This window comes from Hippocampus zosterae, chromosome 13, assembly GCF_025434085.1.
Source record: "Hippocampus zosterae strain Florida chromosome 13, ASM2543408v3, whole genome shotgun sequence".
Lineage (NCBI taxonomy): Eukaryota > Metazoa > Chordata > Actinopteri > Syngnathiformes > Syngnathidae > Hippocampus > Hippocampus zosterae.
Window position 1 is genome coordinate 3,581,386 of NC_067463.1, and position 25,837 is coordinate 3,607,222.

The 25,837-nt window shown below is 42.2% G+C and overlaps 3 protein-coding genes across 6 annotated transcripts in view; 2 read left to right on the forward strand and 1 right to left on the reverse strand.

Annotated features, from left to right (window-relative positions):
- Positions 1 to 282: 282 nt before the first annotated feature.
- Positions 283 to 8,453, reverse strand: anxa5b (annexin A5b). Of its 2 annotated transcripts, XM_052085242.1 has the most exons (13): positions 8,291 to 8,453; positions 8,143 to 8,186; positions 5,243 to 5,327; positions 4,789 to 4,883; positions 3,940 to 4,053; positions 3,612 to 3,702; positions 2,642 to 2,721; positions 2,421 to 2,471; positions 1,604 to 1,697; positions 1,439 to 1,534; positions 1,299 to 1,357; positions 1,114 to 1,236; positions 283 to 646 (listed from the first exon to the last, which is right to left on the reverse strand). In XM_052085242.1, the coding sequence occupies exons 2-13, from the start codon at positions 8,143 to 8,145 to the stop codon at positions 584 to 586; spliced, it is 954 nt and encodes a 317-aa protein (XP_051941202.1). In that variant the 5' UTR covers positions 8,146 to 8,186; positions 8,291 to 8,453; the 3' UTR covers positions 283 to 583. The 2 variants fall into 2 exon arrangements, with proteins under 2 accessions (XP_051941202.1, XP_051941201.1); XM_052085241.1 differs by lacking the exons at positions 8,143 to 8,186; positions 8,291 to 8,453 and adding an exon at positions 6,224 to 6,250.
- Positions 8,454 to 9,216: 763 nt separating this feature from the next.
- Positions 9,217 to 13,255, forward strand: uchl1 (ubiquitin carboxyl-terminal esterase L1 (ubiquitin thiolesterase)). Of its 2 annotated transcripts, XM_052085244.1 has the most exons (9): positions 9,217 to 9,356; positions 9,457 to 9,468; positions 9,806 to 9,934; positions 10,872 to 11,013; positions 11,154 to 11,239; positions 11,668 to 11,715; positions 11,792 to 11,861; positions 12,076 to 12,134; positions 12,617 to 13,255. In XM_052085244.1, exons 1-9 carry the CDS (start codon positions 9,324 to 9,326, stop codon positions 12,698 to 12,700), a joined length of 663 nt encoding a protein of 220 aa, XP_051941204.1. In that variant the 5' UTR covers positions 9,217 to 9,323; the 3' UTR covers positions 12,701 to 13,255. The 2 variants fall into 2 exon arrangements, with proteins under 2 accessions (XP_051941204.1, XP_051941205.1); XM_052085245.1 differs by lacking the exons at positions 9,217 to 9,356; positions 9,457 to 9,468 and adding an exon at positions 9,506 to 9,602.
- Positions 13,256 to 14,002: 747 nt separating this feature from the next.
- LOC127613638 (LIM and calponin homology domains-containing protein 1-like) overlaps positions 14,003 to 25,837 on the forward strand; it is a 34,813-nt gene continuing 22,978 nt past the window's right edge. The window contains exons 1-8 of one of the 2 annotated variants that reach the window (XM_052084746.1): positions 14,003 to 14,384; positions 22,142 to 22,212; positions 23,137 to 23,206; positions 24,126 to 24,232; positions 24,326 to 24,356; positions 24,442 to 24,552; positions 25,201 to 25,328; positions 25,753 to 25,823. In XM_052084746.1, the coding sequence (XP_051940706.1) occupies positions 14,289 to 14,384; positions 22,142 to 22,212; positions 23,137 to 23,206; positions 24,126 to 24,232; positions 24,326 to 24,356; positions 24,442 to 24,552; positions 25,201 to 25,328; positions 25,753 to 25,823 (685 nt within the window). In that variant the 5' untranslated portion in view covers positions 14,003 to 14,288. The remainder of the gene's footprint in view (positions 14,385 to 22,141; positions 22,213 to 23,136; positions 23,207 to 24,125; positions 24,233 to 24,325; positions 24,357 to 24,441; positions 24,553 to 25,200; positions 25,329 to 25,752; positions 25,824 to 25,837) is intronic. The other variant, XM_052084747.1, reaches the window with a different exon arrangement.

The following is a 25,837-nucleotide window of genomic DNA, read 5'->3' on the forward strand; positions in this document are numbered from 1 at the left end:
AATGGAGAGCCAATCAGAGTCGTCCGCAGCGCCCACCATCCAAACACATCCAGACAGACCAGTTTCATTCGAATTTGCAAGAAAAGTTGGAGAGTTCTGTACTTCTTGTCAAGGGACAGAAGGGTGATGTTTGAGGCGCAGATGACTGCGAAAGGACGGCTGCAACCACCGGCATGTGACCGTTGGCCCATCCATCAGGCAAGTTGATCACGCTTATGTTTTAATTGATTGCACATTACCCCCAAAATACAAAAATCCAAAGACAAAAGGCATGACAAACGATTTGATTGTACTTCATCAATTGAAAAGTTTATTACCGAGTCAGCTTTCAAACAAACAGGAGCAAACATGGAAATGGGATCATTCGTGAAATTAGCGGACCGTCTGTTAAAAAGCGGGATGGACGTGAAACTGAAACGTTAGCTACCTTTCCAAGATTGGCTATGAAATTTTCAAAAGTACCCGACGGCTCATCTGTCAGCATCCCAATGTGATGCATTTGTGCGGTGAGTAACTTCGAACGAGCTCGGTCGTCTCCCAAAACTGCAGGAGGTGGGATTTGATTTGGCCACTGTTGCCACGGTTACGCATCATCCCCTCCGCAGAGGAGGAGTAAGGCCTTGCGGTAGTCGCCGCCAGTATCACCCTGTATACAGAAAACAAACAAAACACACACATACACAAAGCTTGAGAGAATGTCAGCCTTCATCACTTCTCATAATTACTTTAACAGTACTTTCAGGATAAATTTTCAAGGTCTTGCCGAAAACATCCAATCGTACCAATATTTATGTAAAACCATATGGTATTGATTTCAACATCATTCACTTCACAATTTTAGCTACAAATATGTCCTGAAATATAAATGTATGCTATGCTAACATGCTCCAAAATAATTTTTAAAAAGTCAAAATATTACAAAAATGCGATCAACATTTTAAAAGAAAAACACTGTAATACTAGAGCACAGTGGTTAAAAAAAGGAAAAATATTCAAAGAATGAAGTCATGATTTCACAAGATAAAAGTACTATTAAAACTATAGTATTGCAGTCAGATGGTAATTTTACAAGAGCGACCGATATGAGAACAATGGGGCGGCGTTAATGTGCACCTTGATCATGGAGTGGAGGGAGCAGGCAAACATCCTCCTGAATTCTGCTCTGATGTCCAACAAGTCCACCTCGCTGCGAGTGGCCATCACTCGGATCACTGTGTTGTCGTCGGTTCCTGCACCCTGACAACATACAAACCTGAATATCAATCCATCCATCCATCCAGATCGAGATAGATGCACACCTTCATTGCGTGGTACAGAGTCTCAGCAAAATAGGCCGGGACGCTCCTGGCGCACTTCACTACAGAGGGAAACAACAGAAAAAAAAGTTGTCATTTTACAAGTCTTGGGGACAAGTAGCCGAGGTACACACTGAACTAACCAACAGCGAGCAGCAGCTCTCTGAGGCTTCCGGATGTCTCCCTCCTGATGCTCTCTTCCATCTCGTACCCTGACAGCTTCATGTAGGCGTCAAAGACTGAAAAAAAGAGTGCACAAAAATGAGGTGACGAACGTGAGTGCGCTACGTGCCGGCCTCCCCACAAACCTTTCCTGAGGTGCTGGGCGCTGCGATTTCCCAGGATGGTAACAAACGTCTGCTCGTCGGTGCCGAACTTGTGCTCGCCGGCCTTGAACAGGACCTACCCAAAAGACGTTTTGAGATTTTAAGAAAGTGAAAACAAGCCTCTGAAAAACGCTCCTCTAATTATTTCCATGTCTTCACAAGGTAACCAACTAGCTAGCAAAGCTAACCAACAATGAACGAAAGTACTTGGACTTGTGGTCAGTAAGCAGCTTGCTAGCTAACTAGATAGCTACATAAGTGGGTGTTTGCTAGTTAGCTAACTAGATAAACGGCAAGCTAAACAGTTTAGCTTCCCACAGTTGGCAAGTGTTTGCCAACTCGCTAGATAACTTCTTCTGAAAAGTAAAATACATGAAACAGCTGATTAAAATCAGCTAACTAACAAGCTAGCCAAACAATTAATAGTAAAGTAACTGATGTTCCAGTGATTCTAGTTTACTCGGAGTCATCACTGGCTAACAAACAGACCTGGGGTGGTCTTTTAATTGCAATGTTGCAAGCGCCTCAATTCTTCAAACTGTAAATTCGAAGTTGTTCTTGCGCTGGCATATTATCAAGGCTCTGACATAAATGCTTCTATTGTGATTAAAGTTGTCCAGTTAGCCATTTCATTAGCAAACACTTCCTTACTGTTATGGTTTGATAGCAGTTGGCAAGCAATTGCTCACGAGCTGGCCAGGTAACTAACCATAATCAAAAACATTAATTGACCATTTTTCTTAGCGCGACTCAAATCAAATAGTCAATGATGATATTTTATCATATTCTACGAGCTTACTTCAGCATCAGTCTGGATGTTTGCCTCTTGGACACCAGTCTGCCTGTTGGCCTGTGTGGACAGAGTGAAGAGATGAGAACATACACTTGCACAATTCGATCTCTGAACCGCTGAATAATACATGAATGCAAACCGAGCACTGTTAATGGAAGACAATTTCCATAGACCAACATTCAAGTTGCTCCTAAGAGACAAGATAGAAAGTAGGAGATGTTGTTGACCTGGAGCAGGATGACCAGGAGCCTCTTGAAGTGACCTGAGGTGTCTCCTGACACGTCTTCCTCCAGATCATCATCGTACTCTGATAAAAACAAGCAAACAAAAAAAATAAAAAATTAAATATGCGCTACTTGACACAGTTTATTCTTTTCATGAAGGAATACTGGCTTCACACCGTTATAAACACACTGTTGTCACTATATTAAAAGAGACAGCAGGCCTTTGTAGAAAAATCCAGCTTTTCAGTCACAATTTTAATATCCAAAATAGTCATTTCAAAACAGTCATATTTTGCCTGTAATACTGTGAGACTTGTCACTTTACGTCAAGTTGAACAAAAAAAAATCTTGAAAGAATGTTCTCATTTTTGAGAGAATAAAATCAATATTTTCTTGAAAAGTAGTCATAATATTAAGAGCGAAAATATTTCTTTGTAAATCCGTTTTTTTTGTGTGGAAAAAAAAGGATATTTGCAATTTTACCCTATTTTTCACTGACAAATAAAGGATGGTTACAGAAAATAGCAGTGCGACAGAAAAAAGGATTTTGCTCAACACAAATTTTACATGGTAAATTCCATTGCTATTTGTTCATATTTTGCCTACAATCTTGTGAGACAAATCATTTAAATTTGGTGAGGAAAATTATTTATTTAATAAAGTTTTTTTTCCATTTTATGAAAAAAAATTGAAACTAAAATTACACAGTTGATGGAAAAATTCACAATTTAACGAAAAAACTAATTGTTTTTGGGGGGGACTGTCATTATGCAAAAAAAGTCAAATATTTTTTGCAGAAAAAAAGTCATAATTTTGTCAAATCATATTAAAAGACGTCATTTTTAATTCCAGGAAAAACATTCATATTCCACAGTGTTTTCAGCAAATCAGGGGCCCACCGGAAGTGCACTGTGATTTTGTGTGTGTGTGTGAGGAGGGGGCGGGGGAGACCTTGTAAACCAAAACAGGTTACCTCGTCTATAGGCGGCTACGATGTCCTTCACCTGGTGAGCGGTCCTGGAGGCCAGAATCTCCACCAGCACCTTCTCATCGGTGCCTGCCCCCTAGTGATCAAAGAGGGCATTTTCAAAGGCCAAAGGACAGACAGTAAGTGCTCTTTAATTTGTCTTTTTGGTAGTGAAGATTTATGTAGTCGACTCAGTCGCCACTGAAGCCCTGAGTACCAAATACACGACCCGCTCTTGAAGATGATCATGCTCGGTGTTGTCCTTCCACCTCGCCAAACAAAACAAATATCCAGAAAACTTCGCGTTGCGGTTTTTGACTCGACATCAACGTACCTTGATGGCATTGCGAAGTGACGTGACGTCGTAGGCGAGGGGCGCGGTCATCAGTGCCACGATGAGCGTCTCAAATTTACCCCCAAGCTCCCCTTTCAGGTCTTGTATCAGATCCTGAAAAGATGACATATGATCGAAGTGACTTTTTCAAAGCTTGTTCTCACTATTTAGCAAAAATAAAAGTTGTCATTTTCATGAGAAAAGAAAAGCATTCAGAGAAAAAAACTGTAATCTTCTGAGGAAAAAAGTTGCACCCATGAGGAGAAAAAAAAAAGTAATTTTAATAGGAAAAAAGGTCACACTTTTTTCAGAGAACACATATTACGTGAAGTTGCAAATTACTGAAAATACAAGCTATTTTTCTCAGAATGGTCATTTATGTTTGGAATAAAAAATGAAATAAAAGCCATAAACGTGTAATCTTGTCAGGAAAAAGATGAACTTTTATAAATAAAATACTTTTAATGTAAAAAAAACAAAACAAAGGAAAGTAACATTTTCACAAGAAGTGCAAAAATATATTACACTGAAAAACTTTTTTTTTTCAGAAAAGAAAAATTAATTTCCAGGAATGCACATTAAAATATTTGTTTTCATGTTAGGGGTAATAAAACGATAAGTTAATGGGAAAAAAAACAAAATTTTCTTCTTAAAAAAAGTAATCATTACAATCATATAGGAATTTAACAAGAAGAATGCCACAATATTTTAACCAAAAAAATTGTGATTATTCTTCATCCTCCTTGTATTTTGATGTAAGCATGTCACGCGACTCAAACGACAGCTGCTCTCAATTGTGAACCAAATGCACGATTCCTCCTTTAAAAGCATCCCAATGCGGCATCCCACCTTTCCAAAGAGCGTTTTGTAGGTAGTGACGATCTGCTGACGCTGGGCGTTGCTGCGCGCCGTCAGCAGCTGCAAGATAGCTTCCTCGTCCGTCCCTGCGACGACAACAAAATACCCTTACGACACATTGTTATATCGTCACATCCCGGCTGTATTACTGCCATGCACTTCACTATGGAGTCAGCCGATCCTCCATTAAGCGTCTCCAGTTGGTCCAAAATGCTGCTCTTAACTGCTTTCCGGCTGCATTTTATGATATAACAACAAGAGGCCCGCCTGTCTCTCTTGCAGCCGCACTTTTTATTGAGCCTTTTATCTCATCATTACAGCGGGTGTTTGCCGAGCCGCTTCTTGGGTTTCATCCGTGTTTGCGCAAACGCTTGCCGCGAGCGCGGTCACGGTCAAATGAGGGTGACATCGGTGGAATAGGCGAGACTCCACGTGAGCGTCTTACCCAGGCCTTTCATGGCCTTGTACAGAACTTCAGCGTCGGCGCTGGCGTTGAAGTTGGCGCTTGCTTTCACGGTTCCTCGGCTGGCCTGCGGCGACAACAACAGGATCAGTATCCGGATATGAATGTGGTTTGCTAGTCAAGATCAGTTTCTTTTCATTATTAGCATGGACTGATTTAAAAAAAATGATTCCCTAATCGTCCATATTTTATATATTTGACTGGATTTTATGTCAGAAAATGTTAACACTTTTATAATTTATGCTTTGCGTTACATTTGTATGACCCGTATTTGATTATTTTCACCCGATATATTTTCTATTTTGTGATCCAATACATACAGTGTTTAAAATATTAAAACAAAAATATGAGACGCTAGACATCAAAAATGATTTTTTTTTTTAAGTTAGAAGTATGAAGTACGCATGATTATTAGGATCCACCCAATATGGATTTGTGGCCGATCTCAATTCTCATATTCGGCGGAATTCAATCTCAGCCACTTTACTCTTAAAAAATATAGAATGACTAAAATAACTTCATTTTTGGTCCCTGAATGCTCACCTCAATTGCAATTTGAATTGCAGGCAGAACTTTTTAACTTATTTTAGTATTTGCTTAATTTTACAGCAGAAAGAACGATCACAAAAAATGAGCAATATTTTTATCTTGCTCATTTTTTGCCTTATTTTGCTCATTTGCCTCACGTTAAAATGTGTTAAAATGTTTATTTAAAACAAACACACAAAAGACCGATTTTCAAATTAACTAACTCGCCCGGTCGAGTAATCAGTTGGTGACTCATATTCACATTTGTTTTGTTTGCCATTCACTCAACACTTGAAACAAAAGGGCTCCTGTTGGAAGAAAAAGTCACAATCTTATCACTTGATAATGGCTAACCGTGGATGAGCCTGTGTCGAGGAAAGGCAAACTGATCAATATATTGATAGACGAAGCCGATGCGATAAGAGTGGAACGTACGCTCCCTCGCATTGTCCCACACAAATGACTCATCGGCAGAGTGGCGTCTCGGTCCAACGGAGGCGAGATGTTTGGAGAGCAAAACCGCAGGAATGTCGCCGCAAATCTGACGCCAAATCATGTGGAAGCTCAGCAACAACAAAAAAAATGACAACAACAAAAACAAACGCGAGCATTTTGTGCTTCTCCGGCCAGGAGGAATTCCAAAATGTTCATGCGCTCGTCCTCACAAATAAGCTGCAGCACAAGTTAAAATCTAATCAAAGTCAACATGCCTCTTGGGACAAAGAACAGTGATATGCGGACACGAACACAATGCGGATACTTTCCAACGGAATGCCGGACATTGATTTGGAATGTTTTCAATCAAGTGATTCACGGTATCGGCTTTGGGCAAATTGTCAGGTCGTCATCACAACCGGTTTTTATTTGGTCGCAAAAAGACAATAAAACTCATTGGCTAAGATTTCTTATTGTCAGTGCTTAAATTAGAACCCAACCAAAATTTTTGTTGGCCCATTCGATAACAAAAATAAAATAAATAACTGAAGTAATGACAACTTGAAATTCACACGTCCTTTACTTCTTGCCCCTGAACAGCACTTCCTGGTTCATGAGACAAATATGTGCATGCCGACAGGGAGAATGTGGATCATGAGCCTCGGAAGTGTGAGACAGACATGTTAACCGTGCTGCCCGTTCTCTGCACCGCGCTTTTGAAATTTGATACGATAGACTTCGGTAACGTCTGGGGTAGCGCCTCCCGGGCATTCCACCAACATCTCGGCACGAGATGACTCGCGGAAGTGAAGCTCTACGGATACATTTTCAGCAGTTTTCACATCCTGCCAGCAAAATATGTGGCAACTTTTTTTTCTTTTTTTTGTCCATACGCTCTCCAAAGGGCGGGTTGAGACGTGATTTTGACAACTTTGAGAGGAGGGCGAATGGGCTTCTCTTGCTGGAATGTTGACCTTACGTACTGCATGTACACATACAGTTGACTGGTCTTATCAGCCCCACTCCTTTTGTTTATGGACTCTATGCTGTTGCCGTGGATACAGTAAAAGGGAATCCCCCCCCCCCCTCGGCTGGCCACAGATGGTGACCGCTCCATTTAAATGTGGTGGCTCCACCCTGACTTTGCGGAAAAGGGATGCTTCTCCTTTAAGACAGAGGCTGGGTTTTGCACTCTGACTGGAAAAGGGTGTTTAATTTTTTTTAACGACTGCCACAGAGACAGACGACGGACACACCCCACCCAAAATGAAAAAGAGCCGATATGAGTCACTCTAACCAAACTTCTCTCCCCAGAAAAGAAGCTTATTTGACGCCCCTATGACACTTCATCATCCTTCAACTAGTGACTTTAGGACTAAGTATGAACCTTTCAACCGAGGGGCGGGGGTGACAATCGCAAATTGTGGCTCCGTGTTAACACATTTCGTTTTTATGCTATATTACCAGGATTTGAAGATATTTTCGGAGTTTTGAATAAATGTCCTGCAGGGCCACATGCACAGGTTTACCCATCCCCGCTTAGTCACAAACAAGCAAGATCCCTTTAAATATGTCCCGTCTGTGATGGATAAATATATATCCGCATGAATGCTCCGTTAGATCAACTAAAATTACAGTTACACAGTAAATAAAGCGTCACATAAATGTTTATAGAGGGCGAAGTGTGCCAGTAAGACAGCGAAAGCAGCTCAAATGTTACATAATTCGGAAAAAAAGTGGGCGTTGTTTTGGGAAGTCGCGATGCTTTTTTTTCTTTTTACTATGGTGACTCATAGATTTGCATATATAACGGATCTTGTTCCTTACACACGATGATGACCTTGTACAACTATACAGTTTTATTTTTTCAAATGTATTTGATGTTGTGTTTTTGCGTAAAATGCAAGAAAGTAACTCACCATTTTGACTGGAGTGGTTGTTTTTTTTTCTTTGAGAAGACGTTCTGCCAAAAGTGTAAAAAAAGTGTCAACTGTAGACTTGAACAAACAATTTCCAAAGTTCGAGCCCACGTCAGTGTCACCTGGCCGAAGATGAACGCCGACTTACCGAAGAGCTGCAGCTGTCACACCCGGTGAGTGCACGGAGAAAAGCGGCGAGATGAAGCAAGAGAAGACTAGGAGGACAAGAAGGACGATAAGCTGAAATCCGTTCGGAAAAACTCTTTTGGGCGTGCGAGTGAGTAGACACGCCACACCCCGGTGAGCGCAAGGGACCTTGGGAGATGTAGTTTTCCTCAAACCACTGACGCCACGGAGGATACAAAAGAGCTGAAATGAATATCTCGGGAAAATTGAAGTTCCTAAAATAAATCATATTCAGTTGGCGATTCAGTTTCATTCTCCTAAAAACTAATAGTCTTCTCCAGTGCACAATGGTTCAACCCAGCGTGTCATACGCTGCCCAGCATCTGTCAATCTGTCAATCACTTGAAAGCTTCAAAATTAAGTTAATGATTCTTTTTAAAACAGATCTTTACTGTGATCTTAAAAGAGAACACTTTGTGTTGATGTTTTTATGTGCACAGATCTTTAGAATGAAGTTATTTTTTTTAATTGTTGTTGTTAAGAGACCCCGATATAAATTAAGTTAAAGTTTATTAAATCAGACAATGATGGCCTACCACTCTTTTTTTCCTCAACCCCAAATGCTTTGTGCTGCTTAGGTGGAACGTGGCTTTTACAAGGTGGTACATCACTGAAAAACGTTTGAGGACCACTGTTCAAAAGTGTCAACGCAGCTGTTCCAAGCTATTTTGTGATTGGTTTTGATTGCCACGTCACACCTTTGTGGAAAGAATGCCGCTTCACCAGCTTGAACTTGCCCCATTTACCCGAAATCATACATTTACCCATTTCTTCTGTCAATCAGCATCTTAACGCCGTAATATGTAAAGTAAAATGGCAAATCAAATAAATCATTGACGACCACGGTCGCGATAAATTATCCAGTTGGTGTGAGCCCCCCCTCTAGAATTATCTTGAATGGTACGCCCCGTGTCCTATAAATACTACCGAATCTGTCGACGCTGGAAAATCATAAAAGTAATTCTAGAATTAAATATCGACAAAGTATTTCAAGCATGGAGTGGACTCCGATGGAAATCAACCCAGAGGTGAATTAAAATAACCGCGACCACCTTGATTTGAGTCATTCAAGGTGACCATAGAATAATTTGTTGTTGTTTTGTGTGTTTGTGTCTATTTTGCTAACAGGTGCTGAACAAGGTGGGTAACCAAACTTAAAAAAAAAAATCACCAGACGCTGAGTTACGACATTTTAAAGTCCACTAAGTTTATACAAGCGCTCCCAAAATGCCCACTTACCAACAATGGACCCTTTCGTCGACCGTACAACGCGAGTATGGCACTTTTATGGTCTGAAAAAGGTTAAAAACGTCGTTTGTAAAAAGTGACAATCAACAGCATCCTCCCTCGTCGCACCGTTAGCTTTCCGGCTAACGATGGGTGTGGTCTGTCTGGACCACTTGCATCTCCGCACTAAGCAGCCCTTCTCGCCTATGCATGATTGTTCAACTTCATTCTTACTCTTTATTTTCACCAGTTGATGAGTAAAGTCGGCGTGGGCGAGGGCTGGCGTTTCGTGGACGTCCTCGGCTTGGAGGCCGAGCAGCTGTCCGCCGTCCCAAAGCCGTGTTGTGCCCTCATGCTGCTCTTCCCAATCACTAAAGAGGTAATTTAGAGAGGAGATTGAATCGTAGAAGGGAAAGGTTTTTTTTCTCAATGTAAAAATTTGGGCTGGGGAGGAGAAAATGTTGGGGTGTGGCAGTGATCCAGCCCGCGTGCCTCTGTTGGGGTGTGGTGATGCTGAGTTTGCAGAGGTAGCGGATGCTGATTACAATGGTGATGAGTCATCAGTTGATGTAGGGACCAAAGGGGGATTCGGGGACAAAGCCTGGACACCAACAATGGATTAAACCTCCCCATCTCCCCACCCCGCCTTCCCCCAATGTTTTGTTGGTACTCTAAACCTTAAATTAACCCCACAAGAGCATCCCAAATTCGCCTACATTTCATTTCAAACTTGTTTTATGAGATTAGTAATTAAAAATAAAAAGCTCATTTGTGATTTCATGATGAAAAAATGAACACGAGCAATAAATGAATCATTGCAATAGACTTGTACATAGCATTTTATAGTTGGGTATGTAAAATGAAATTGGATGATTAAGGCATTCTATGGATTTGACATTACACATTTTTAAAAAATCTTAATTTATACAAGCAAGAAATCGATCTGGATGTCGTCATTTTACGCACAATGTTAAGTTGGTGTTGATTTTTAAAAAGTAAAATAAAAACATGGCGCAACATAAATGTATCAAATATGACACTCATTCAATTACACAAACAAGTGTTAATATATATATATATATATATATATATAACTAATCCTTCAAAGCGCCACCCAAATATTGTCATCTTACAGGCTGTAACTAATAAATCATACAAAGAAAAATGTAACTACACATTTTCAAAAATGATTCCACAAATTTACACCATTATCCTGAGTGTTAAAAGAAATTATCCAGGTTTTGCATGTAATGTGTTATGCCACACAGGGAATTTGCCATTGTCCTTTTTTAAAAAAATTATTTTGCATGTCTCAGCATGACTCTTTCAGACAAAAGCAGGCAGACAAAGTGATGCGGGGTTCGGATGCTTACTTTCTGAAGCAGACTGCCACCAATTCCTGTGGCACCATCGCCCTGTTGCATGCGCTGGGAAACAACCAAAGCAAACTTACCTTTGGTAACACTCTTGCTTTATTTGAAACGCACACACAAATGAGAACTGTTGACCATGTCTGTGTCTCGTTTGCCTTGGGGAAATGGGCAACCACTTTGAGGAAAAACGGCTTAAAGAAAAAAATCTGGTCTTTTTGCTCTCAGAGAGTGCTTCTGTGCTGAAGAAATTTCTGGATGAAACTGCCAAGATGTCTGCTGATGACCGTGCCAAACATCTGGACAAGACCAAGGTGAGGACCATATTAGAATGAAGCTATGCATACAACACATTTAAGTACAGTATAGTGTTCAAACTGGTCGCTTACATTCACTTCAAATGCGCTTTTTAGCAAGGGGAAAAAAATCTCGTTTTTAATTAACTTGAGCCTCTTACTTACTAGATTTCAATGTTGGTCATCATGGTGGTACTATGAGACCTAAAAATATATATACTTTTTTTTTTTTTTTTTAGTGCAATGCAGTAGCACTTGTGTGACACGTTCAAGTCCGTTCATGTTTCCACATGTACATGCATTTAATGTCCACTTGGGGGAACCACAAACCACCACGCTGCTAAATCTTGTGTCCAGATTGTTCTGGCGTCCAACATTGTTCAACTATTACCCTAAATTTGTGCCTTTGCAAGTTGTTTATTTTAATAATAAGATCATTTGTCCAGGCTATCCATGATGCTCACAATGAGGTTGCTGCTCAGGGACAATGTAGGGTAAGTTGACTTGCACACAGATTTTTTTTTCTCACTTATAGGAATGAATTAAATGATGTCATTTTAAATCCGGCAGCCCGAAGCCGATAAGGTCAACTTCCACTTCATTGCCTTTGTCAATGTGAACGGACAGCTTCTTGAATTTGGTGAGGAAAATCTGACTATTTTCTGCATTTCCTCAAATTACGCCCTCTGCTGGCCGTAGATGTCTTGATTGCCACCGGCACTGCTTACACAGGGGAGACGCGACACCTGTAGAGCTGTTCATGAAAGAAATTCGAGACAAAGCAGGCCACTTTTGAGGAAATGCCACACTTTGGTTTGTTCCTAAAGTCTCGTCTCTCTCTTTTTACTGTCAAGACGGGAAGATGAACGGCCCCCTGAACCACGGCGCCACCAAAGATGAGACCCTTGTAACGGTACGGAAATTAGATTTCTTTCCAAATGACACTCCATTTGGAATGGAACCTCCCTCTGCAAAGTCCCAAAACGCATGAGGCTCGACAGTATTTTAGTTAATCAAAGCATGCTGGCTGTATATCAATCGATCAAGCTTTATTTTTACAGCGCCATTTGTACATAAAAGTGCAACTCAAAGTGGTTCCGTAATTTGTAAGCAAACTTGGGTAAGTTATGTGGTTTGGTTTCGTACACCGTTAGATGTTTCGTTGGTTGCCCCTCCCAGTTGAAGTGAACAGCTTAAAGGAAGCACTGTATTTCTGAAAATCTTTTGCATGTGAAATTCAAAACTACCAATGAGCCCTTGAAACTCGACACCAAAAAAAAAATGAAAATGACCAGTTTCTCAAAACTCCAAATCAAGGTGCCACTGTACCTGAATGCCTCATAACCTGAAACTTTTTTTTTTTTTTTTCCCCCCCTCCCGACAATTCATGTCCAGGATGCTGCCAAAGTGTGCCGAGGCTTTGTGGAGCGAGGACTAGGCGAAGTTCGCTTCTCCGCTGTGGCACTGTGTCGTGGTTAAATTCTCTCCCGGGACTAAATGTCTACCACAAACAAATTTCTCTGCATTTTTGGGGCACTGTCAAGCAAGTATTGTGTTCACTCAGCACACACGTAAACTGTAGGTTATACACTTCATATCGCAAACTTTTAGCACAACAGTTTCTAGACGAGAGCAGAAAGCATTGTTTGCAATTGTCTCCTCCTTAGATGTGAACGAACAGATTCCACTGCGTTTTGTTTTGTTTTGGTGGGGGGGAAACGAGCACTTGTCTTTGTACGTATTTGTTACGCTTTGAATGCTTTGCGGACCAATGAGAACGCAAATGGGCGCTGTGTGAAAAGGAAAAAAAAACTTTTGGGACCGTTTAGATGCCTCTCGCTGCTAGTTGGTTGATGTGACGCTTCTCACAGCCTCAATGTAGCTTTAAGAATGCATTTGTTCACATAGTGGACTGCATTTGAAGAGTGCAATTTAATTGATTTGCTTTACTTTGCACAGTTAGGTGTGTTGCGGTGTTTATTGCACTGATGGTGTGGCTGTTACTGACACAAATAAAGTGCTTTTGATTTGTGATGGTGGTGCAAGTGATTACAAGGGGAAACGAAACGCACATTGGTGTTGGAAATGCATGTAGCGGGATATCTGCGAGCCATCATTTCTTTGGAATTCGACGATTTGATTATCCATAACATGCCACCTAATCCTTAAATGTGCTGTTCAGAGGTCTTGAAAATATTTGATGCAGTCTAAGGCCATCACTGACTTTTTCTTTTTATGAGCCGTTTTCATAACTGTTTAAAAAAAAAAAGACACGGGTAGTGTTTTATCCACACTTGAAATTTGTTATCACCTCTATGGTCAAAGAAAATAATAGTGTTAAAGCATTACATGAATATGAATCTGTAAAAATCAGACGTTTCTTTTGAACTTTAGTCTACATGAATATTTCAAAACGATAAACTCATGAAACCGGACTATACAAAATTTAACTTCCAAGAATTTTTACGAGTTAAGATTTTTTTTTTTTTGGGGGGGGGGGGGGCAGGCTGTTTTATGACCGATTTAAATTCTTCTCGAATTTCCACTATTTGCGGGCTGGCTCGGTCCACGCCCGGCACGAATAGAGGGGTCCACTGCATTTTCTTCATTTTTCAGTCGGGGCCCGGCAATGTCAGCCGAAGCTGTTTGACCGCGGCCATCTTGGTCAGTTATTTAGTAAATTATCACTTTACCATATACGTAATTTGAGTTTTCATTTAGCCAAAGTCCGGAACCGTCAAAGTGACACAAATGTAAAATGGTACGCCCCCTTGCACAGGGCAGATTCCTGCGTACGCGTCTCCGCCTCCACGTGCGCGCGCCCGCACCGCGATTGGCGGAGGACAGCGTGACCACCACCACCAACGCCGCCGGACGCGCCCGTCCCCTGCGTAGGACAAGCATTCTCTCTTTTGGGTGGCATCGTGGAGGTTCGTCGCGGGAGGCTGCCTATTTCCAAGGACCGTCCACGCGTGGTGCAAGATAACGTTGCTGGGAGCGCCCGCATCACAACGCTACGCGAGTGTCCACCACCGGGAGTCCCACGCACGGATCGTCCTACCCAGCGATGGCCAGCCCGCCTGCGGATCGCGACGTCCGGCTGCAGTCGGTGGAGGCGAGCCGCCCGGAGCCCGCCTGCCTGGAGGCGCAGAAATGGATCGAAGTGAGTGGACTCTACACGAGCCGTCGCGAGTGGGGGGGATATAAATAAATACCCGGTGCACCGTCACCTGTTCCGTGGGGAGCGTAAGCGTACGTTTCGTGTTACGGCACGAAAAGTTTAATACTGTATGTTTATTCCACGCCATGAGCAGGAACGCACCCTTGTCTCGCGGTGGTTGCCATGGTGATGAAATCGGGCCAGCGTTCACGCACCAGCAGCGTTTGATGATGTTGGGATGAGATTATCATGTGGGTCATCCGTTTTTATTCTTGGTTTAATGTGCTTTTATAAAGCCACGTGGTGAATCCTAATCACAACAGCCATATAACTTTTTTTTTCAAAACATGGTTTGAGTGCTGAAATAAATTGTCCGTTTTGTTGTTGACTGAACAGAGCTATGTCAGGTGTCTGGTAAAATCTGGCAGGATTGCATTTGGTGATTAAGAACAGGATTGCAAAACTTAATTTCTAAAATCTGATTTAATCTGGATTGGGTCCAGAATCGCGTGAAATTGCAGGATTGAGGTTGGGTTTGATGAAGAGCTGGAAGAATAGCAGCGGTGAAATGTCACTTGAGTTATATGCCTCCACGAATATTTAGACACTCATGAATTCAAACTTTCACATTTAAATATTTATTTGTAAATCATTTCATGCCGTTAATTGAAGCCTGAAGTCTGGAACGCATAGACTTCACCAGACATTGGATTTCGTCCCTGGTGATTCTCGGCATTCTCGGGGCATTTTGCTTTCAGTATTGTTTTCAGCAAGTAAAACGCATGCCTGGTGGGATTTAAGTCGGGTGATCAACTCGCCCATTTGCATAGCGTTCCACTCCTTCACCTGAGTTGCTTTCGCAGTACGCTTGGGGTCATCGTCCATCAGCACCGTGAAGCGCCGTTCAATGCGTTCTGAACGGGAGTAGGTACTTTTATCATCAATAAATACACGGGAACTAGTTTCTGCTGCATTCACCGGAAACGGTTTCGGCGCAGTCTTATGCACCTCATGGTTTTGGGCATTCAACATCACTATCGAACCAACCCAGTCCCATCGCAGGCCGCCATGGTGTCTATACATGAGTGACGAGGCGTTCCAGTGAACTGAATGCCTCCTGCTGTGCCGCTTTGTTGTCCTCTGCTTTGGAATTGTACAAGTTTATTTTCAGCGGCGTCTCAGCTGCTTCTATTTGCGGTACTCCTGTTCTCCCCCAACCCTCCACACACACACACTTTCACAGGTGGTAATGACTCAGCGCATATGGGCCGTGTAACGGTGTTCAAAATGTGTTAGTGTGTGTGTGTGTGTGAGAGACACTCCTCGGAAACACAGAGGTTGAGTGACAGCAGTCACCACGGCAACACTGCCTGGGCAATACTCTCAGGTGTCAGTCTTGTTTCCAAAAGATGCGTCGTGGCGCCATGTGAATCCCACCCACGGGGGGAAATTAGCCCAAACGATCTGCAATGCGTCAGGCGCAAATCATAAATGGCAAGGGTGATGCAGTTCCACCCCAGGTCTGTAGTTGGTGTCCAAATGCATTACAAAGTGAGGAACAAAACACTGCAAGCTTTTTACGAGGCACCGTTCAACCCAGTGCCGGCAAATTAATTCCTTGAATTTGAATTGAAATTGCTGTAATTGTCTAAATTGTCCATGCGTGGTTGTTGGTCAAACTGTGATTGGCTCACAAGCAGTCCAGGGCATGTCCCGCTTCTTGTCCAAAGTCAAACTAGTTTCTGTGTAGTAATTGGTAGTATTTTGTCATTGTTTTGTGGCTTTAAAGGACAAACTACTTAAGTACCAGAAAGTTTTGTAATTAAAAAAAAAAGTGTTTACATCGACAAAAAAAAAACACTTTCTCAACTAATTGGACTGCATCTTGTCAAGGTTTTTAGATTTTTGCTTCGCGTTTTGCATGGTGTCTAAAAATCGTTCACAACGTATTATTTTTGCACAATTTTAGAATACTAACTAGTCTATGCAGTATTTCATATCATTTTATGGTCTTCAAACCTTAAGCAGTCATTTTTTTCTGTCAAATTATCATTCAAAACAGTCATTTTTTTCATAGTATTTGCCGTCATTTGGTAGTTTGGGTGACGTTATTTCGTAAAGCGCAGACACTGTCCTTTGACAGCATAAAGTCGGCAGGAAAATGTCGACTGACTGACTGCGCGTGTGGGGCTCACCAAACAAATCACCATAATGCACCGTCCACACACACACACACACACATATGGGATTGGCTCCAGCTGTCTTCGACCCCCCGCGACCCTTGTGAGGATAAAGCGAATCAGAAAATGGATGGATGGATGGATGTTTCTCCAATGCCTACGATCTTTTCTGTAGACTTTTCTGACAGTTCAGAATGTGAAAATGTGACTCCAAGCATTACCCACGCAGTCTTCATGATCTCCAACAGCTGCAGTTTGATCATTCACTGATACCTGGTCAAAGATCGGATTGGATTGGATTAAACGTTATTGTCAAATGTACTGTATGCAAAACATACAGCACAGATGAAATTTCTTCCCTCAACACAAAACAAGACTATTTCTACTTCCATTCTTTCCAGTGGTGGAGGTTTGGATAACTCGCAGCCAGCAGTGTAAAAAAACGTGGCCACAAAATACTCGATTGTTGCCCCAAAATTGTGACGACATGCGCGCGACCTACAAAATGGTGCCAGAAACTGCAGTATGCGATTGAAGCAGTTTGTATTCCACATCAAACCGAACCAATGTTTGGTGGAAATTGGGTTAGGAATGTGTGTGGGTGTGTGCGTAATGTGGCCCTCGAGTGAGCATTCATGTCAGCTACAGAAACCAAGCGAAAGTTCTTGAGGGTATTTCAGCGCCAGTCGCGGAAATCCGAGCCCCTGCTGCCCTCATGGCAAATTACTGCGCTGTGACACGCTGAATGGCAGCAGCAGCTACCATTTAAATCCGTGGCGTGTGTGTGTGTGTGTGTGTGTCTGTCTATGCGCGTACATGTAAGGGGGCGAAGTAAGATAAGATAAGATATCCTTTATTTGTCCCACAATGGGGAAATTTACAGCCTCCAGCAGCAAGAATGGCTTCATTGTCTTGGTTCTTTCGCACTCCCGCATTGCACAAAATGACAAACTGTACAGTAGCAGATTATGTTTTTGTGCTATACAGTATTTCCTTTAGTCATATATTTCATCTCATTTATTTGTTAAGCGATCGTCCTCATTTGGATTGAGGGTGAATTGGAATATTTGCCAGATGATTTTTGGCGACCGCAGGTCGGGAAGTGTTTTAATAATGTTATCTATTCCTGAATTTCGACGGTACCCTCGGTAGGTCGCCCCGTTTCAGGGGTACGTAAGTCGTACCCTTGCAGCGTCTAAATTTCTCGGTTGAGAATATGTGCTGACGCATGTGTTGCGTGCGGATTAGCTGCGCCGTTGTTCATCAGCAAAGACAACAAAGGGATTATTTCTATCATCCATATGCATGTAGATTTGAGGCTTTAATCTCGCACGAAAAGCTTCGGTAGTCAGAGTGGATGGCTGCTGACCAATCTTTTTTTTTTTTTTTTAAACACGGCTCTCATGTGAGAGCTCATTCGATTTTTTTCACTTCACCAAATTTCCTTTGGCCAGGCTGTTCCGCACTTATACCACCAGAGGTCAGGACAAGTTTTGTAGAAAATATTCAGGAGGTAGCCGAATTCCTGTTCGCTCGTGACCTTGATGAAACGCGCGCCATAATATTGTACTTTGTAAAAGCGTACGGCCTTGGCCGCACGCGGGCAGGATATACTTTTCATTTAGGCATTATGAATCCTGCCGCAGCAATATAATTGCCTTGATGCAGCAGCCAATCCTACGAGCGCCTCAACTCTTCTCTCAGCTCATCAGTACGGCATCGATATAAGTCACTGTTGACAGAATACAATGGATATGAATACGATATCATCCTACTCCCTTGAACATAATAACTGTTGAATGAAGACTGATTTCTTTCTTTTTACTTTTTTATCTACCTTATTTTCTGTCAAATTATTACTGTATATGTTTTATGTTCAATAAACAAACAAACAATATTATGTCACTGTACATGTTGTTGCAGTAAAGCACCACAACATAGAGGCTAATTAACGTTAGCATTAAGCTAGCAGCCAGAAAGGTTATTATTGTTTTTAATACACAAGTTGCAATTCTTTCTTTCATGTCTATTTTGAATCCAAAGTGGGAGTGACATGATGACGTGGGAAAAGCCAAAGACCAAGCAAAACGGTCATCTTTTCAGGTTTGATGAAATGCAGAGTCACGTCTAGATTCGCCATCTTTGTTTTTGTGCAACATCCTCAAAGTATTTTGTCTTTTACGGACAAATGTTCCTTTCCGAGTTTATCTATAGCATCCCCCCTCCCCCCGCCATCCCACGCTCTCTCTTTGTTCCCTACATCCTACACACAAAACACAAGTCGACAAAAGTGCATGCTGAGAAGTCCGGCTCTGTCTTTTTCGGCCGACTAAATAATGCGGGTGCTGTAAATGTTTCAAAAGCCCAGAGTTAAATCAACCCCAAGCAGATGTGAGCGGGATGAGCGGAAAGATGCCAGACAAGAAAGGAAGAGACGAGAAGAGGAAAGTGTCGCCAATGGGAAACATCTGGTAGTCTTATATAAGCTTGTGTGCGAAGGTGGAGGGCCGGGGGGGGGGGGGGGGGGGGGGGGGGGGTTGGGGGGGTGAGACATCATAGGTCAAATTTTTATAATTTGCGCACATACAGAGGATGCCAATCGACGCCGGCACACACGTGCGCTGCGTTAGGAAGACAGATTGCGACTAATGGAATAAGTCATCAAACATCGAGGGGGGGGAAGAGGATGAAGCGCGTAAAAGACGTGTTGCTATGTGCGGTCATATTGAGAGAGAAAATGTGAGGTGGGGTGACCCGTTTGCCCCCTTTTAAGGAGCTGAGCGAGAAGAAAAATCACAGACGATAAAATATGTGCAAGAAGAAAAAGTCGTGATATTATTATTACTCATACCTGTCATGATTTGGTTTAGGGGCCAACAGGTGGCACTGTCGTGCTCCCCCGGCAGCTGCACACCTGTTGGTCATTTGGTAATTAGTTGTATAAAAGGACTCCTGCCCGATCATTCGGGGTCGGTTCATTGTAGTGATGGGAATTCTGGCTCCTTTTAGAGAGCCGGCTCTTTTGGATCGGCTCCCTAAAAAGAGCCGGCCTTTTCGGCTCCCAAATGGCTCCTCAGTTTTTTTTTGTTGCTTAAATTAATTTAATACCAAAAATAACGTAATATTATGTGTAAAATGAAGTACTAATGAAAAAAATAGACATTATATCAAATATTTATTATTTATATGACTTTATTTATATTCTTCTCAACATGGAGTGCTACAAAAATAAAAACAAACCACAAAAACCCATCTCAAAACAAGGTCGTCAAAAAGTTCCAATCTCTGAATGTGTACATTTATAAGCTTTTAACTATTTACAGTAAAACAACATAAGTAAGCTTTGAATACCACACAATAAATTATAAATTAAAATTTGTAAAACAAAAAGAAAAAAGCAGCATCCAGGTAAAGGTTTTAGCTTGTCTTTAGCGAAGATTGGCATGAAGAAAAACCAAGTGCCTCAGCTTTGAGGGGTGATCCTGTTTCTCCTCTCTGTTTATATTTGCCCTGTTTTGGAGAAGATTCATTCTCTCTGAGGGGACAGATGTTGCGACAACACACAGCCAACACAAAATGGATGAAAATCCCTTGCAATCATTTTACCCAGTTCCTCATCAATTTTGTTCTGTTTTGCTGGTTTTATAGCTTTTTGCATAAAGTGGCTCATAGAGCTCTGGGTTGTACATCTAGTCAGTTGTGACATCGCAGTAGCAGCAACAGTTGCAGACACACTAGCACCTTCATTAATAGCTGGTTCCCTTGCTTGTCTTTTCTCTTCAAATTGTACTGATGGGTGGATATTTCTGATGTGCCTGTGCAGGTTATTTGTGGAGCCTGATCTATGGGATATTTTGACCTTGCACAGTCTACACGCTGCCTTTGAAATATCAGTTAAATTGAAATGAGTCCATATTTCACTGCGTTTCCTATCCATTTTCTCACCTTTCCACTTTCCATCGTGTTGTTTTTTTTTCACTAACGAGCTCTCTCGTCTCCTCGTCTGTCTTGTTCGCGTGCTGCTCAGTGTGCTGCTGTGTGATAAGATAAGATAAAATATCCTTTATGCGTCCCACACTGGGGAAATTTACAGCCTCCAGCAGCAAGAATGTATGTAGAAAGAAGAAAGGAGACAGAGAAAAAAAAACAACAAACATCTTTCAATTAAATACAATATGAACACAAATGGATAAATCACAGTACTATTTACAATTTTCCTTCACATCATTTAATTATTATTATTATTATGATTGTTATTTTTTATTCATCAGCCTGACAGCAGTCGGTAGGAACGAGCGTCGGTATCTCTCCTTCTTGCAGTGCGGGTGTAACAGTCTCTGGCTGAAGGAGCTACCAAGTGCTGTCAGGGCGGGCTGGAGGGGTTGGGAGGGACTGGCCATCATAGCCTTTAGCTTAGTTAGCATCCTTCTGTTGCCCACCTCCTCCGGAGTGTCAAGGGAGCAACCCAGGACAGAACTGGCCTTCCTGACCAGTCGCTCCAGTCTCTTTCTGTCCCGGGCTGAGATGCTGCCTGACCAGCAGACAATGCCATAATGGATGTCTCTTCTCTAACCCCTCCCCCTTCTCTAAACTGCAGCGCGTGTGTGACTGTGTGTGTGTGTGTGTGCGCGTGCGTGCATGCGTGCGTGTGTAACCCTCCCCTTCCGGCTCCCCAATGAGGAGCCGGCTCCCAATGAGGTGGGAGCCGGCTCCCAATGAGGTGGGAGCCGGCTCCCAATGAGGTGGGAGCCGGCTCCCATCGTTCACTTCAAAGAGCACTTGGTAGCTCCTTCAGCCAGAGACTGTTACACCCGCGCTGCAAGAAGGAGAGATACCGACGCTCGTTCCTACCGACTGCTGTGAGCCGGCTCGTTCGCGAACGACACATCACATCAGTTCATTGTTGCTCTTGCTACTGTCATGTTTTGTTTGTTGCTGTTTGCTTTTTGCTACTGTCAGGTGTGTTGCTGTTTGCTCTTAGCTTGTTAGCTCTGAGGCTAAGAGATGAACTAAACATGAGATAAGAGCTAAGAGTCTTAGCTCTTATCTCATGTTTAGTTCATGGTTATGTTTTAGCTTTAGTCATGGTTTTTGTTTGATACTTTGGACTTTGCGTGTTTGGGATTTAGTTTTCTTTGTTTTAAATGCAATTCTTCAAATACACCCTGCTCCTCCCTCCTGCCTGCTTTTTGGGGTCCACCACCACCTCGCAACGTGACAATACCGCATGAGTCAGTTAAATGCTATCAGGCTAACATTACATTGAATGTTTACACAGGAACACACACATAGTCAACATTTCATATCTGTCCGACCGCTAATCTGGATTAGCGCTTGTACTCGGGAATCTGTCAAGGCTCTCTCTTCATTTCCATTTATCTTTGGTTCAGTTCAGTTAGTTCCCATTCAGTTTGTTGAATTGGGAACTAATCTCCCCCCCCCCCCCCCCAGTTCCATGTGTTTCTTAAGAACGTTATGTTCCATTTTGTTGCAACTGGTATTCAATGACAAAGACGTTTTTTTTTTCTTGATTCCGATTCATATCTCATATTGCCTGACTTGCCGTTTACTGTCCGGTAGGCGGTGACAGGGAAGAGCTTTGGAGACAAGGACTTCCGCAGCGCGTTGGAGAATGGCATCCTGTTATGCGAGTAAGGCTGATGACATACAATACAATACAATACAATACATTCTGATTTATATAGCGCTTTCACAACAGCGGCAGCTGTAACAAAGCGCTTTACAAAACAGTTAACATAAAGTAAAATAATAAACACAACACATAACATAAAACACAAACAGTCGTGCAGTCCTAACCACTTTTCCGTCACACGCTTTGTTGTTTGAAGCGGTTTGAGATGAAAGAGGAGAGAATCAAAGTGTCCTTTAACCAGTGGATCAGAGACGTCATGCTCAAAATGAGCACACGTCGGCTACAAGCTAAGTTTCAAAGTCAACAAGAAGCTGTAGCATCCATTGACGAAAAAAGAGATTGGTTCACTTCTCCTGTCCCATGGAAATCCACTTCAATTCCAAGCGGCGACTCACGGTTCCAAATACGCATCGGTGCTCTTCGCCAACGCTCCTCTCTCCTCATCCTCAACTTCAGCGGCCATCCATCCAGCCGCACCGACGCCAACTGTCCAACAGCGCTGACATAGCCACTGAACAAATCGGGGTTGTGAAAAATGCTGCCCATTACTGGCGCAAAAAACACAAGCGCCCCAGGTCTGTCCAGCACCGACAGTCAATGGCGCCGACATTCGTCCCAATCAAAATCTGTGCTGGTACAGGCGTGCTGCCGAGAAGGCGCAACCACCAAGCACAGATACTGCTCCTTTGACGAATGTCGTGGCCAAAAAGCGCTGAAAACAGTCCATATCAGGTCCACACGATCAAACAACAAACAACATGTGACAAAACAAAAGACAAAATCAGCAAAAAAGAACAAAAAAGCAAGGCTCTTGAAGAGCACTTGCCGAAGGCTGCCTACTCGGGCGCCATCACACACATATGCACACACACACACTCTTTGTAACTATGGCTATCTGTTGCCCTTCCCTTCCCTCATCCAGACTTCTGAGTGCAATCAGACCAGGCCTGATCAAAAAGATCAACAGACTGCCCACGCCAATCGCCGGACTGGTAAGGACAAACGTCACAGCTTTCACCCCGGAAGGAGCAAAAAGAAATAATAAATATAAATATTTAAATCAACTTTTGTCTGTACAGATCTTTCCGGAATTAAATAAAGATTTTTTTTAAAACTACAGTGCAACACTTTGACAAAAAGTCATCAAGTGAGAGACATCATATCACATGACAACTCACAAGGTTATTAAAGAGCACGTCGTGAAATGATGAAAAAAGGCGTAAAGTGGTGAAAATAAATTTCTGACGTTGCAAGAATCAAGTTGGAAATTTGCTGGAATAAAATGAGATAAAATGTCCTAAAACATCGAACAAGGTCAGAATGTTGTTTTTGGAAAAGTCAGAAACTTGCAGAAACATTTTTGCCAAGTTGTAATTTTGCAAGAAAAAAAAGTCAACGTTGCAAGAATAATGTCACATTTTGTGAAAGGAAGAAAAAGTCCTAAATGGGCAAAGATAAAGTTTGAATGTAAATATGTTTAGATATTATAAGCAAGACCTGACCAATTTAATAGGGCCATATTAGCCAAAATCAGCTGATTTCTTATTGCATGTTAAAACATTGCAAGTTAAGAGAAAGATAATGATATTCCAAAACCACCCAAAAAAAAAATCTGATTTTTGGGGGGATTGATTTTTCTCTCTGCTCTTAAATACAAAATGACAAAGTACTCTAATTGCAACTCATAAAATTGACAGATTTATTTGTTATCAAAATTTTATTCTGCCAAATATTTGCATCGGCCTAAAAAATTTTTTTTTTAAATCAATTTCCCTCAGTCCCTAATTATGAGAGCTCAGTATACAGTGTATTTTGATTTGATTTGTATTTACTCGAAATGATGTCTTTGTTTATATGCGTTAAATTGTTTGAAGTGAAGAAGAAAAAAAATACACATTTGTCCTCCTCTAGGACAACCTGTCAGTCTTCCTACGGGGCTGCGAGGAGCTAGGCCTGAAAGGTTCACAGCTTTTTGACCCGGGAGACCTTCAGGACACCTCCATCCGAGCCAACCTCAAGTCAGTATGCACGCACGCATTATATACAGTATATATTTAAGAATGAATAATAGATACAGAATACTAATGTTTAATAATCTTCTCTCCCAACAGGGACTCAGACTGCAGCCGCAAGCTGAAAAACGTGGGTTACAATTTTTCCTTTTATTTTTTTCCCCCTGGCCATAACTATTGAATTTTAATTTGAATTCTCGGATTGTGTCCGGAAGGTTCTGAACACGGTGTTTTGGCTGGGCAAAGCGTCCAGCGGCTGCGCCTCCTACAGCGGACCCACGCTTGACCTCAAGGAATTTGAGGGTCTGCTGGCAAACATGAAGGTGGTGAGTATGTGGGGATTGAGGGCCGGCTCTAGGTCATGGATGGAGAGTAGCCAGAGAAGGCGTGTGGGGGTTGTTTTTGTTGTCCTTAGGGGTGTAGTCCAGGAAGAAGACATTCTTTTGTTCAGTTCCTCTCTTGTTTCAGGGAGACAAAATGGAGTCCTTCACTGATCTGATTCAATGGAACGTAGATCGACTCAGCTGTACTTTATGACTCAAATGCTGTTACAAATCACATTTTATTTGAATACAAATCAAGAATATAGTCTTTCCAAAGTCTACCGATGCTTTTATCTCCAGTAGACTTGATCAGTGTCATGGTTTCTTGACTGGACTCCCTCAGAAGAGCATCGAACGGCTGCATCCCATTTCCATCTTACTCTCTTCATGAATCCATTCATTCTCTATTCATCAGTAATAGAACATAAACCCAGTCGGTTTCTGAGGTGAGCAGACTCGGGTCAAATTGGGAGCTCAGAGTTCAAAGCAAACAATGTGTGTCACCATTTAGCCGCTATGCCGCACGGGCATTGGAAAAAGCTAACGACGGGACTGAAATTAGCACCGAGTTAAAATGCTTTTAACCCCCCCGCCATATCCTAGGCTCCGTTTATACACTTACTTGTATTTTGGCCTTTTCCGTATGTGCAGGACAGCGACGAGGGGGCTGACGGCTCACAGAAGCGCAGCATTAGAGACAGCGGTTATGACTGCTGGGACTCGGAACGCAGCGAGTCACTCTCACCGCCCAGACACACTCGAGACAACTCTCTGGACAGGTCAGGCAACCGGTGTTGTTCAACAGTGGACCAACAAATGGAACGGGACACGGCAAAACAGTACACATCCGATAAATGCTTGTTCGTTTCTCTTCAGCTTGATAATTGCATTCCAACATTTGGGGTCATATTCTGGAGTTTTGCCTTTTCCTTGTTTTATTGAATGCAGAATATAAAGTACAATGTACTACGGTTGCTAGCTTCCTAGTGCACAGAGCACTAGGTAGCAACTATCCGCAATCAAAATTAGTTTGGTTGGTTGGCTAGTTTTTCATGAGTCAACTACAATCCCAGTGAGTTGTGTAGGCAGCCAGGTTGACATTGTTATTTATTTGGCTTCTTTGTTTGTTTGTTGTTGAACACTAGCTAGCTGTGTTGCTAACAAGCGGCTCAAAATCATAAATGGCTTTTGTTTTATCGACAGTCTGGACTCATTTGGCTCGCGCTCACAGCACAGTCCCTCTCCCGATGTGACCAACCGAGGCAACACGGAAGGTTTGTTCCCACCA